This window comes from Hakea prostrata, chromosome 9 (assembly GCF_041222555.1).
Source record: "Hakea prostrata isolate BN-2017 chromosome 9, UWA_Hpros_2, whole genome shotgun sequence".
NCBI classification, from domain to species: Eukaryota; Viridiplantae; Streptophyta; class Magnoliopsida; order Proteales; family Proteaceae; genus Hakea; species Hakea prostrata.
Window position 1 is genome coordinate 64,110,137 of NC_142608.1, and position 12,631 is coordinate 64,122,767.

The 12,631-nt window shown below is 39.3% G+C and overlaps 1 protein-coding gene across 5 annotated transcripts in view; it reads right to left on the bottom strand.

Annotated features, from left to right (window-relative positions):
- NUA (nuclear pore anchor) overlaps positions 1 to 12,631 on the bottom strand; it is a 125,513-nt gene that overhangs the window by 22,303 nt on the left and 90,579 nt on the right. For all 5 annotated transcript variants that reach the window (XM_089167784.1, XM_089167782.1, XM_089167783.1 and 2 more), the window contains exon 33: positions 8,060 to 8,176. In XM_089167784.1, coding sequence (XP_089023910.1) covers positions 8,060 to 8,176 — 117 coding nt within the window. The remainder of the gene's footprint in view (positions 1 to 8,059; positions 8,177 to 12,631) is intronic.

Genomic DNA, 12,631 nt, shown 5'->3' on the forward strand with positions numbered 1-12,631 from the left:
TTCCACCAAAATATATTAGTGTGCGTCCATCTTCGAAGTCAGGTACAAAAATTCGAGTCACAACATAATAGAAACTAATAAAATTATACGCTACCAAAGTAGAATTCTAACTAAGGTTCTAAACCTCCCAATAATCAAATCTTCATGTAATATGACCTCAAGCCCCTGTAAAATCCTCTACGGATAATCCCATTATGCCAAATAATGGGCTGTAACATTGTTCATGTGAACATTGACGTGAATAGAATTTTGGCTCCTTCCTCATGTTTTGTTCCATTGTAGTAGTCCAAGTTGATTGGTCAAAACTATGGAACAAGGGAACCTTCTAGTTGACTGGCTGGCTGGTTTGAGGTGGCCTTCAATGTTGCTTCAAATTGGTTCCCTGCTGGTTGTCTTGCATCAGGCCTTCACTAATAGACATAGTTGTCATGGTGTCTATGCAAAGTGTGACACTAAACAAGGTGACACCAGGACGCCTAGGCGACACCTTGACAACTACGCTAAAATTGTTGCACTAACCCCCATGCTCAACTTCGAATAAAACAAACGAAATCTAAGACCAAACAAGGCCTTGGTGTGCACATCAACCAATTGTGGGTTGGACGAAGAATAAAAAGGTGTCACGATGAGCTTCTCTACAACAACACCTCGAGCAAAATGATAGCTCTGTCCTAGCCTCCTCTCATTAATCATTGTGTTAATGGTAATGCAAGTAGCAACCTAGGACCCGTTTGATAACTCACCAAGTCGAAGCAACAACAAAAACAGTTCTGAGTGTTTTGGAAGCAAAAACACTTTTTTAGGCATCTGATAAAACTTGCTTTTGCAAGTAGAAAAGTTGAAACTCATAGTAAAATTTATGAAATCTGCCATTAATATGTTTAGAGTGTCAAATTCGATAAATACCCATTCTAAAACTGTGTCACTTATACCCAATGCCCACCCAATTTTGCTTCAAGAAACAGACGTAACAATGCGATAAAAGTGTTTCTCGAAGCAAAATTTTTCATAAATTTCAATTTATGTTGCAAAAATCATGCAAAATCAAATGGTTTTACCAAATGGTTTTACCAAATGGTTTTCGACTAATTTGTTTGTTCCTCGAAGCAAGAAACACTAGAAACTATTTTTTGGTGGGTTATCAAACGGTTTCTTAATTATCACTGTTAGGAAGGGCAATTTGGGAAAGGGAAGTTCCATCGAGAGTCAGAGTGCAAAGCGCTAACCAACGATAGGAAAAGGATGTGGTAATTAGGTGTTCCATACCAATCAAACTTGGTTGATGCTCTCCTATTTAAGTTCTACTTTGTTTTCTATATATAATCAATTTGTAAATTAGCCTATAAATGGCGAAGTTATTTTGAGGAGTGCTCAGTAGTTCTATCTGAGCCTCCACAGCAAAATCATCACTTCCATTTTCTCCTCTCCCTTGTTCTTCACCTTATTCTTTCTCAAAATACATGGTATTAGAGCTGTAGGTCTTCCCTTTCCTATCCTTCGATCCTAAAATTACTTGTCGAAATGAATCTAAATAAAGGAAAAGAGATTATACCTGGTTTGAGGGTCATATTCAAAAATAATTAAGGGAAGGCAGCACCTTACGCTGCACTCTTGATGTTTCAATCGAAGAACAGAAGCACCATCTCACGCTGCAACTATATCGAATTTCTAGTTGAAGGTATGTTCTAGAGTTCGATAGTTGGTGAACTGGGGCAACTCCTGGCTGGTATCGATAGAGGTTGGTACCCCTTTTTGTGTTTTTCTTCAGTGGAGGAGTATCCGAATGCTGTTTGCCTTGGTGGTTGTCGGAGTTGTGCCAGAATTTGTTTTCTACACTAGTGGAGAAATTCTGCGATCTGGAGAAGTCAATGATTTGGAGAAGACGATTTGAAGAAGAAAGGGTTTTAAGGTTGGTTCATTCTTGGTTCAACTAGTTCACTTATTGGTTTTGAGTTAGTTAGCTGGTTCAATCCGGCTCTTTTTTAGGGATTAATTCTGATTCTAGGATTAATTTGATTCTGGTTTATGAGATTGATCTGATTTGATGTTAATTGTGTCTGGATATGGGAGAAGCTCCAAGTAAAAATACCATGACTGAAATTATTTCTTCATCCTCTCATCGGTTAACAGAGAAGAAATTGGAGGGTGTATCAAATTTCCACCAGTGGAGGGCTATAGTTAGAATTGTTCTTACTGGACGGGGACAGATAGATCATTCGACTAAGATTGTACCTAAAGATGATTATACTTGGGCAATTGTTGATGCTCGAATACTTGGGCAAATGTTTAATTCCTTGGCTGATAATATTGTTGAATGTGTTATATTCTGGTCAGAATAATCTGGTTAGAATCTACAAATTGTCCAAGGAATTTCATCGCGTAGATAGGAAAGGTAGAGATATTACTCTATTCTACCTATCTCCTCTGATGTCAAAACTATGCAAAATCAAAGAGAGCAATTAGCTGTTATAAATTTCTAAGGAGGCATTGGAAAGGAGTTTGAGGCAGTTAGAGCACAGATTCTTGGTAGTGATCATGTACCCATGTTAGCTGACACCTTTTCATGAGTTCTTCGTGTTACAAGGGTGAGTACCAATAACTCTAAAAAAAAAATTAGCTTTGGCAACAGTTTCCCGAGACACTTTTGGAGGACAGACCCATGGTGGACAGAATATAGGATGAACTCAAGGAAATAATACTGGATAAAATTTGAGTTCACACAACTCTATTGAAATTAGAGGACAAGTCAAGACTGGTCATCATTGTGATTCTCCATGACATATTCAACGATATTGTTGGAAGCATCACGGGAAGCCCCTACACATGGCTAATGCAATCACCACCTCTAAACCAGTCTCTACAACTACTAAGTTCAACTTAAGGGTAAGACTATAAAGATGACCGAGGAAGATATTATTTGTTTCACTCAGTTTCAGGCCACTCGATCACAATCTACTACTGCCACTGTCAACCTTGTTCAAACAGGTAATGTTACCGCTTGCCTTTCAACCACATCTCTCCCTTGGATCATTGATTCAGGAGCTTCTAATCATATGACCAGGGCTACATGCATATTTTCCTCTTTTGTTCCATCGTCCTCTTTGGTTACACTTGTTGAGGGTTCTCATATCAATGTCAAAGGAAAGGTGTTAGGACCCTAGGGATGAGGCCATGTGGAATGAGGGTTAGTTAGGGTTACCCTAGGGATGAGGCCATGTGGAATGAGGGTTAGTTAGGGTTATTTGAGATAATAAATAGAGGGAAAGAAGGAAGAGAGAGGAATGGAATAATTTTGGAGAGTCTAGCTGTAGGCTGAGGGAACACCGTGAGGTGTGGGGGGTGTCTAGCACCATAGAAACTAGAGCCTATCTTGTTATTTCTTGCATTCTTATATGAATTTTTGGGAAATATTATTAGGGTTTTATCAATTGGCATCAGAGCATTCACGATCCCAGGGAGGTAATGGCACTGCCTTCATTTTCTGGCAAAGGAGAAAGTCAGAGATGGACTTTAGAAATTATGTTGTTTTTCTGGGAGAACAAAATCGAGGAAGACTAGTGGCTAGGAGTGGCGATCCAACATTTGGAAGGAGAGGCACTCGATTGGATCTATGGCAAGGACGTGATGGAATTTACCTGGACAAACTTCAAGAAGGCGTTGGTTAACGATTTCAGTAACGCGAAGGTTGCAACGAGTCCTTCTATCGAATCTGTATTGGTTCTTGGAGAGGAAGAATCGCAAAACCACTTTGTAAAATCAATAGATAAAGCGGTGGAAGTTGCAGCCGGTTGGGATGTGTCTCGCCGAGCATGGAGAAGAGAGAAGAGAGAGAGAAATTCAGGTATCGATGCCTACCAGCCCAAAGTTGAGAAGGAAAGAAATCATGCCGATGATTCGAAGAAGAAGAAGGATCAAAGGACTCCAACAAAACTCGCTGGAAAGCTGCAAACGGCGGCTGAAGTTTCTATCCCCAAAAATTGGGGAAGACAATGGTGGAGTTGGAGGGTTTTTAGGGTTGGTTTGGTTCACCCCAGACCGGGTTTTGGGTTGGTTTCACCCCTTAAGAGCCTAGGTTCTTCTAAATTGGGCCCAACTCAAGTACACTTATCCTCCCACATAGGGCCCAAACGAACCAAATATAAAGATTGGGCCGCTTGGTTCCCAAAGAAACCTCCTTGGGCCCAACCTATCTCTTTAACCCCAAGCCCATCACATTTTATTAACCCATATTTCTTAATCCATTTCATTTTCAAGACCCACAACCCAATCCAACCCATCAAACCAACGTCCCACCCAATTATCATAAGCCATAGTTTGTATTTGGACCCCACCCATTTAACACATCTATCATGGGCTTGGCCCGTTTCGTTACCCCAAAGTCCACTTCTTCTGATTTTTAATTTGGGCCCAATTAAGTCAAACAGACCAAGGTTCAACCCAAGGCTCAGTTCAAACCAACGATTCACCAAACCAGCGGTCCGGCCAAGCCAAGAAAAGGAAAATCCATCGTCTTCAACCTTTGGACTGCAAAATGGAAAGGGAGGTGGCAACGATGGGGCTGCAGCGAACTGAAGGGGAGATGCAATGCTCCATTACGGCGAAGGGAAAAAAAAAATCCAGACCAAGCGCTTCGCTCCAAGTCTGATTTTGAGCAGTTCAGCCTGGGAGGATGATATTGAATTACTATGGTTATGCGGCACCATCATACGACTAAACTTCAACAATTCCATCACCTTGGGGACAAGGTGATTTTCGAGGGGTCGATAGTGTTAGGACCCTAGGGATGAGGCCATGTGGAATGAGGGTTAGTTAGGGTTACCTTAGGGATGAGGCCATGTGGAATGAGGGTTAGTTAGGGTTATTTGAGATAATAAATAGAGGGAAAGCGGGAAGAGAGAGGAATGGAATAATTTTGGAGAGTCTTGTGGGCAGCCGTAGGCTGAGGGAACACCGTGAGGTGTGGGGTGTCTGGCACCATAGAAACCAGAGTCTATTTTGTTATTTTTTGCATTCTTATATGAATTTTTGGGAAATATTATTAGGGTTTTATCAAAAGGGTACAGTTCAACTCACTCCATCCATTACCCTACCCTCAGTTCTTTACATACCTAATTTGCCTTTTAACTTATGTTGAAGTTTGGGTTGTTACTGTTCACGTGAACAGTGTTATGACATTATTCCTTGTTTCCTTTTTAGATATGCTACTCTTTCTAATGTAGGAATCTTGCTACCCAAGTTTTTGGTAGTTTCTAGAAAGCATACTATCTGTTTTCTATTAGTAACTAATTTCAGAACTTCCCATTTTTAGTACCTTTCTATTTTGGATAGATTTTAGGAGTTGCTTTTACTAGAAAATTCAGTCCATAAGTTGTACTCGTTATTTCTTTTTTTTTTGGAGGGCAAGATGGCTTGCTTCTCAAATTGTAAACTAGACTATTGATATTTATAAATAAGAGGCTAAGATTCTAGGAGTGTTAAGCTAGAACCGCAGGCGTATGTGATTCCTATCAATTCTTCTTCTTAGTTCTTCTTGTTATTGCACTGTTTTGGTTGATTAAAGTTTATTTTCTAACATGGTATCAGAGCTTTTTAAATCAAAACAGTGTTTTCAAGTATTCTCTTCTAAAGTTCTATTTCAGTGTTTCTCTCTTTGGTGCATAGCCACCTACTGCTGTATTTATTTTATAGTTAGATCAGATGAATATATAAACTTATATATATATATATATTCTATTACTTACCTCTTACTTATCCCATAACTAAATTGATTATTCTGATCTATTATTTTCTGCAGTTTTACATCCTTCTCAGAGATCTGCTTTTCTCTGCAAACACCTATTCGATTCTGTGTTAACAAAATTTTTCTGCTATTCTTCTTTAACTTTGGTGTGCAACCACCTGCTGCTGCAAATAATGTGCTACTTAGATCAGGTTTGATTATGTAAACTGATCTCTTCTATCTATTATCTGTACTTAGATTCCAGAAATTTGATCAGATTTAGAAATAGCTACATCTTCTTTTCACTTTTCAGTTCTGCATTATGCAGATTTTTTTCCCCCTTCTGCTTGTTTCTCCATATATTTTCATCTGGACCCCCTAAGGTTTGGTCCAGGTCACTTTTAGTCCAAAAAAAGTCCTCCTTTGCATATGGCTCCCCTGAGGTTTCTAAAAATGACTAACTAAGGACAAATTATAATTTAATGACCAAAATACCCTTATGGTGCAATGGGGATTTAAAAAGACAAATTATAACTGCAATTTTAATCTTTTTATTTTATATTCAAGGATCTTTAAGAATTCAAATTTACAAACTTATACCTTGATTGAAATCTCATTCCCATTACAGAAAGCATGCAAGGGACAATTAGGGTTTTGATCTGCAATGAACCAGATTAGATTTCTTATTCTTCTTGTTTGTTCTTCTTCTGCTTCTTAATGATTCCAGAGCTTTCTCAATCAAACTGAGAAGTGAGGTGAGCATGTGAAGAGGGAATAAGGTAGTCATGGGTTGCTGTGAATCATCGCTCTTATCGCTCTTAAAAAGGAAGGCTCGAACAGATAAAGACAAGGTACAACAACATCACAAACAACATCATAGCCAAATTCTGCCGTTGAAGCACCCACCTCAGGCTGGTGATTCGGACCCTACTATTGTTGTTGTTGGAGTTCCTTCTTTCTCCGAGTTTTCACTTTCCGACCTTAAAGCCGCCACCAAAAACTTCAGCTCGGAGTCTATCGTTCCCGAGAGTGGGGAGAAAGCCCCCAATCTAGTCTACAAGGGTCGTCTTCAGAATCGCTATCAAGAAATTCCCCAAATTCGCCTGGCCCGATCCCAAGCAGTTTGTTGTATTACATCCCTCTCTCATTTGCCATTTGGGGTTTCTAATTCTCTTCTCTCAATCCCGTCTTCTTTCTTCATTACTCCTTAGGTTTTGGGTGTTTTTCCTCCCCTCTTTTACTTGACTTTGATCCTTTTTCTCTTCCTTCCCGGTGGGTTTTAGGAGGAAGCTTGGGGCGTCGGAAAGTTGCGACATCGAAGGCTTGCGAATTTGATCAGTTATTGTTGTGATGGTGATGAGAGGTTACTTGTTGCTGAGTACATGCCTAATGATACCCTTGCTAAACATCTATTTCACTGTGTGCAGTTGTCTGGCTTCCAGGAAAAGGAGCAGAATCCTTGTTTTCATTAATTACCCATCTCTTTTATACTATATTATAATCTTGCCGTCAAGTGTTTTCCCTTTCATGTCTTCCATTTATAAATCTAGTTCCTTGCAGTCCATCTCTTCCTTATTTACAAATAGCTTCTTGAAAAATCTGATTTATTAGAATTGCCTTTGGGCTTATATATTTACCAATGACCACTTGAAAAATTGTGGTTTATTACAATTTTGCCATTATCTTAATCCACCATGCAGAGAGTTTAGAACATGTTTATTGGATTCAGAATTGCTATACGAATGAAAATTATATCTACCATAGAGGTCTCATTGGAAATTGTTGCTTGGGATATTTTTATATTGGATATTAATTGTCATTAATTGTCCACGTGTAATGTTACACCTGAGGGGGAGAATGGTACCTTATTCTATATCTACCCATACTACCTTACCTACTTGGTCTGCAGTAACCTATATTGTTTTTTACCTTACCTACTTGGTCCGCAGTAACCCATACTACCTTTTACCTTACCCACTTGGTCCGCAGTAACCCATACTGTCTTTTACCTACCTACTTGGTCCGTAGTAACCCATACTACCTTACCTACTTGGTCCACAGTAATCAATATTATATTTTGCCTACCCATACTTTACCTACTACTAGCCTTCTTGCGAAGCATTTATATGGACATTGGAGTTGCAATTTTAAAGATTTAGTGTGGATATTTCTCCTTAGTACCGACATTATGTGGATAGTGCCTTTTAGGGCAAGCAAGAAACAGAAACAAAAGCAAAATTACCTAATCCAGAATAAGAAATGCAACAGAATCAAGTTCACCAAACTAAAAAACTAGTAAATAGCAGGAAAGAAAAACCAAAAAATGACAGAGAGTGCTACAATTTCATTTTTCTGTGCATCCACCAATTTTCTCGACTCTGATGCTTCCTCCTGCAGTGACGCCAAAGCTTTAGAAGTCTCGGTTAATTCTTGAATTGTTTCTGACTGTAGGATGACCTGTACGTACAATATAGACAAAATAAATTACCAGTGATTATGGAAAAAAAAGACATGGTCGGGAAATAATAGGTACTCTTCATAAAGGGGAAAAAAAAAAACTAATTGCAACATTATAGGTACTTTTCCAAAAATGTGATTAATCATTTCTAATAAAAAAACAACCACAAAATCATTATCAGAAAACTACCTGTACTAATTCTACAATTTGGTTATGCATTCGGATTCTAATATCAACATTTTCTGCATTGGGTAGTGGAGATACCATGTCAAGTGACACTTTCACTCAGGTGCATGTACCGACTACCAATATATTGTCTCGGGTTCACGTGAAATGTGGTCATCAATAAGCATAAAGTAATTGTATGCACCACAGTGACAAGTGACTCTGTTAATTCGCACTTTGGGTTGGAACTATTAAGGCTAGATGCTAGTCAAAGGTATCTCTCAAGTCCGGTTCCTGGACTTGGAATAGGTTCTGCTGAATTCTCCCTACCCTTGCAGTAATAGTTTTTAGAATCATCAGAAAAGGAGCTGATATCTCCTTCTGGTTTGATACCTTGGTCACTTCAACCCAAAATCATCGTGTTGGTGTGGTAAACCAGGGAATCTAGCCTTGGAAATCGTCAGTGGCTGATGTGGTTGGGGACCAGACTCCTCCGAAACCAATATTGTGCATTCTATTTGAATTCATGCAGTTGACATCTTAATTTCTTTCAATCTTACTTATTCATTTAACTCGTGGGTCTCTCCGATCTCTAGCAACGGGAATTTCACTAGTATGTTGTTGGCTGAAAAGGCTTTATCTTCATAAGATATTCAAGTGTTAATCATAACTTTGCTTTTTGGTGGAAAGTCTTTTTGGAAAATCAAAATTCACTTAAGTTTTCAATTGGCATGTCTTGGATTCAAGGATTCTGGTCAATGCCAATTTATCATCGTGGACCTTGAGTGATCCCTCCTGTGTATTTGTAGAAATTGAGAAAAATCAATTTTGGAAAATTTTTGTTTCATCAAAGAAAAAGAATAAAACTCAACCCAAATCTCAATCAAGTCAAGAACTCGACCTTAGAACTCGGTTGAAATTCCCAACCTTACTGAGATTTAGATGCTTTTACTTGAGGGGAGGGTTTTGGTCACACTGTCTTCGTCATCGAGTTCCAAGTTATGTCTTCATCTTTGAGTTCCAAGTTGTACCTTTGCCCCTTAGATTCATCACATGGACTTTGTAATTTGAACTATGAAGATGAGCATGTGTTATGCATAATATATTAAACTTTGTATAACGCTTGGACATTAATGTATTCATGATATTAAGTATATGATGTATACAATAGACCATTTTAGGGTGCATCTTGAGCATAGTGGTTTCAAATTTGGGTCTGAAATGGAAATCACATTTACAGTATCATTTTTCCTAAATCTAAGGCCACCATTGCGTTTAGAAGGCAAGAAAAAGACTGGATTGCAGGACTCTGCCACAAAGCACACTTATATCACTTTTTTTATTTGGTCCATGAGATATATTATTTGGTCCATTGTGATGAAGGTGGTACAAGCCTAATCTATAAAGGGATCTCCCTTACGTTTAGAGTCATTTATTAGACTATAATATCCCATTCCTTCTTTGTAATTCTTCAAGTTTGATTATTTAACAAAATTGAGTTTGAGTTAAGGATCGTGACCTAGTTGAGGAAGCCACAGTTAGGTAATTGAGCGTTCTTATTGAAGATCAGCACCTATCTTCTCTCTATAACTCTTCTGCCAGAATCATCTTCTTCAATAGCATACAGCAGCCTACAAGTACGGCAAACCCTAATCCCTTCCCCTCTTCCCGCTCCATCGCACGCCATTCCTACCCTTCTCCCTTCAATTCCAGTAATCCCCAGACCTCCCTCACCGCACTTACGTTTAGAGTCTTTTAGTACACTAGATGGCCCATTCTTTCTTTGTAAGTTTTCAAGCCTGATTATTTAATAAAATTGAGTTTGAGTTAAGGATCATAGCCTAGTTGAGGAGGCCCAAGTTGGGTAATTGAGCATTCTTATTCAAGATCAGCACCTATCTTCTGTCTATCACTTTTCTTCCAGTCTCCATCATCTTCTTCAAGAGCACATAGCAGCTACAAGTACAGCAAGCCCTAATCCCTTTACCTCTTCCCCCTCCATGGCAGGCCATTCTCACCCCTCTCCCTTCAACTCCAACCCCCAGCCCCTCGCTCACCCCACTTAGGTTTCAAGTCTTTTAGTAGACTATAAATGGCCCATTCTTTCTTTGTAATTCTTCAAGTTTGATTATTTAATAAAACTGAACTTGAGTTAAGGAATGTGGCCTAGTTGAGGAGGCACAGTTGGGTAGTTGAGTGTTCTTATTCAAGATCACAGCACCTATCTTCTGTCAATTACTCTTCTTCAGTCTCCATCATCTTCTTCAAGAGCATACAGCGGCCTACAAGTACAGCAAGCCTTAATCCCTTCCCCCCTTCCCACTCCATCGCAGGCCATTCCCACCCGTCTCCCTTCAATTCAAGCAACCCCCAGCCCCTCCCTTTAGCTGCCGCATCTAGGCAGCAGCCTCCCTAGGACCCCACAATACCCCTATTCACTGCCCTAGCCCCCTATGATCGCTTCAGGATCCTCTCATACCCTCCCATCATATGGCACTCCCCCTTCCCTCCTAAACCTCTCAGTCCTTCTCTGTCTCGTCTTCCTAGCGGCAGAACCAGAATACAGAGAAAAAGAAAATCAGAAAAAGAAAAGCAAAGAAAGAAAAGAAAAGGAAGGAAGAGCAAGGAGAGACAGAAAAGTTCTTATCAACCCATAAGAAAATTGTTTAGCATAAAACCTTTCCCTAATCTTCCCATCTAGTTTTGTTACCCATAACCTCTATAGTTGGACCTCCATCTAATAATATTTCCAACTCCATATTATTTTGTAACACCCCATATTGATACCCTACTACCATATAAACCATCCCATATTAGTTTTGGGTATCTCAAATCCTCCCTCGGGTGATTTGTCAACAATCCTAATTTGTCCCTAGGGTTTCCCGAAATTTCTTTACAGATCCATAACATCCCATCATCTCACAATGATCCATCTTAGGATTTGATAAAACCCTAGCTTCCCATATTTCCCAAATTATTCATTAGATTACAGGAAGATTCTGGACAAGACTTAATTCTAGAGAAATCATTAAAAAAAACTAACAGTAAAATAGGGTTTCACATAACTAAGGTAAGGGTAGGTCATGCTAGGCTTAGGGGTCAAGGGTTTTATGTTTAAGGTTACTGCTGGTTCACTTGAATTGATCCTTAAAGATATTCCAGGGTCTGTTGTTGCCTAAGGTTTCAGACCTAAGTCTTTTATGATAAATTATATTGGAGATATTCTTGTTGCTGCTACAGCATTTCAGATTTGATGTATGACTGAGTGTTTTCGGTTGCTAGCATTGAGGTTTCGTTAAGTGCTGCCTGTTGTTTATCAATGCTGCCTACTTGTTTCCAATAGGAATGCATTGGTATTCTCCTGGACAGGAGGATTAGGTCACTATGTGTACCTTTGAACCTAAACTGAGCCTAAAACTAGTCACATTGTATTTTTGAACACAAACTTCAAGGGAATGTAATTTCTACCTGAGGAAAAAGACAGTCAGGGGTTGTGTTCACTGTTCACCGGCCGTGTGATGCAAGACCATCTCACAGCGTCAACTGGGAACAAGACATGGAAAACTATAGATGCTCAAATTTAAGGACAGATGCTGAACTCCATGAAGCGAAATATTGCTGACTTAGTAACACGTGTTGACACAGTGATTTGAGTATTGGGATTACCTAAATATTTTGTACTCCAGACAGAGTAATCTTTCCAGCATCAATGAGGTTTCATAAGAATTTTATAGTCCCAATAAGAAAGACGTTTAACCCAATACTTTGGAGAATTCAAGAAAATGTATGAAGAGTTGAACGCCATTTTACCTATCACATCAATAGTGGTTGGGATGCAAAATCAGCGGAAACAATTAGCAGCTATGGGATTTTTTGGGAGGACTTGGAAAGGAATTTCATTCAGTTTGATCATAGATTCTAGGGGGAGGTAAATTATGTCTGGAACATTCCCAAGTATTCCATGAGTCCAACTCCACTAGCAATTAAGTTCTAGCATCCTTGGCCCCGACCAACAGATTTGGAGGAGGTTCAGGTTCTGGAACAAGTTTGGGTGGAGGATCAAGGAAAAACCCCAACCCACAAAGAAATACAAATGGATCAGATTCTACTGGGAGTATCTCGACTAGTGCTAATATAGCCACCCTCGTGTTGTTATACTACACATCATCAAAGACCTCTACTACTGCCACTCCAGATTCTGATGGGAAGAAGACTATGAAAAGAATGGTGAAGAATATGTTCAGTTCACCAAGTTCCAGACTTCCAGGCATTTCAGTCTAAACCTGTGC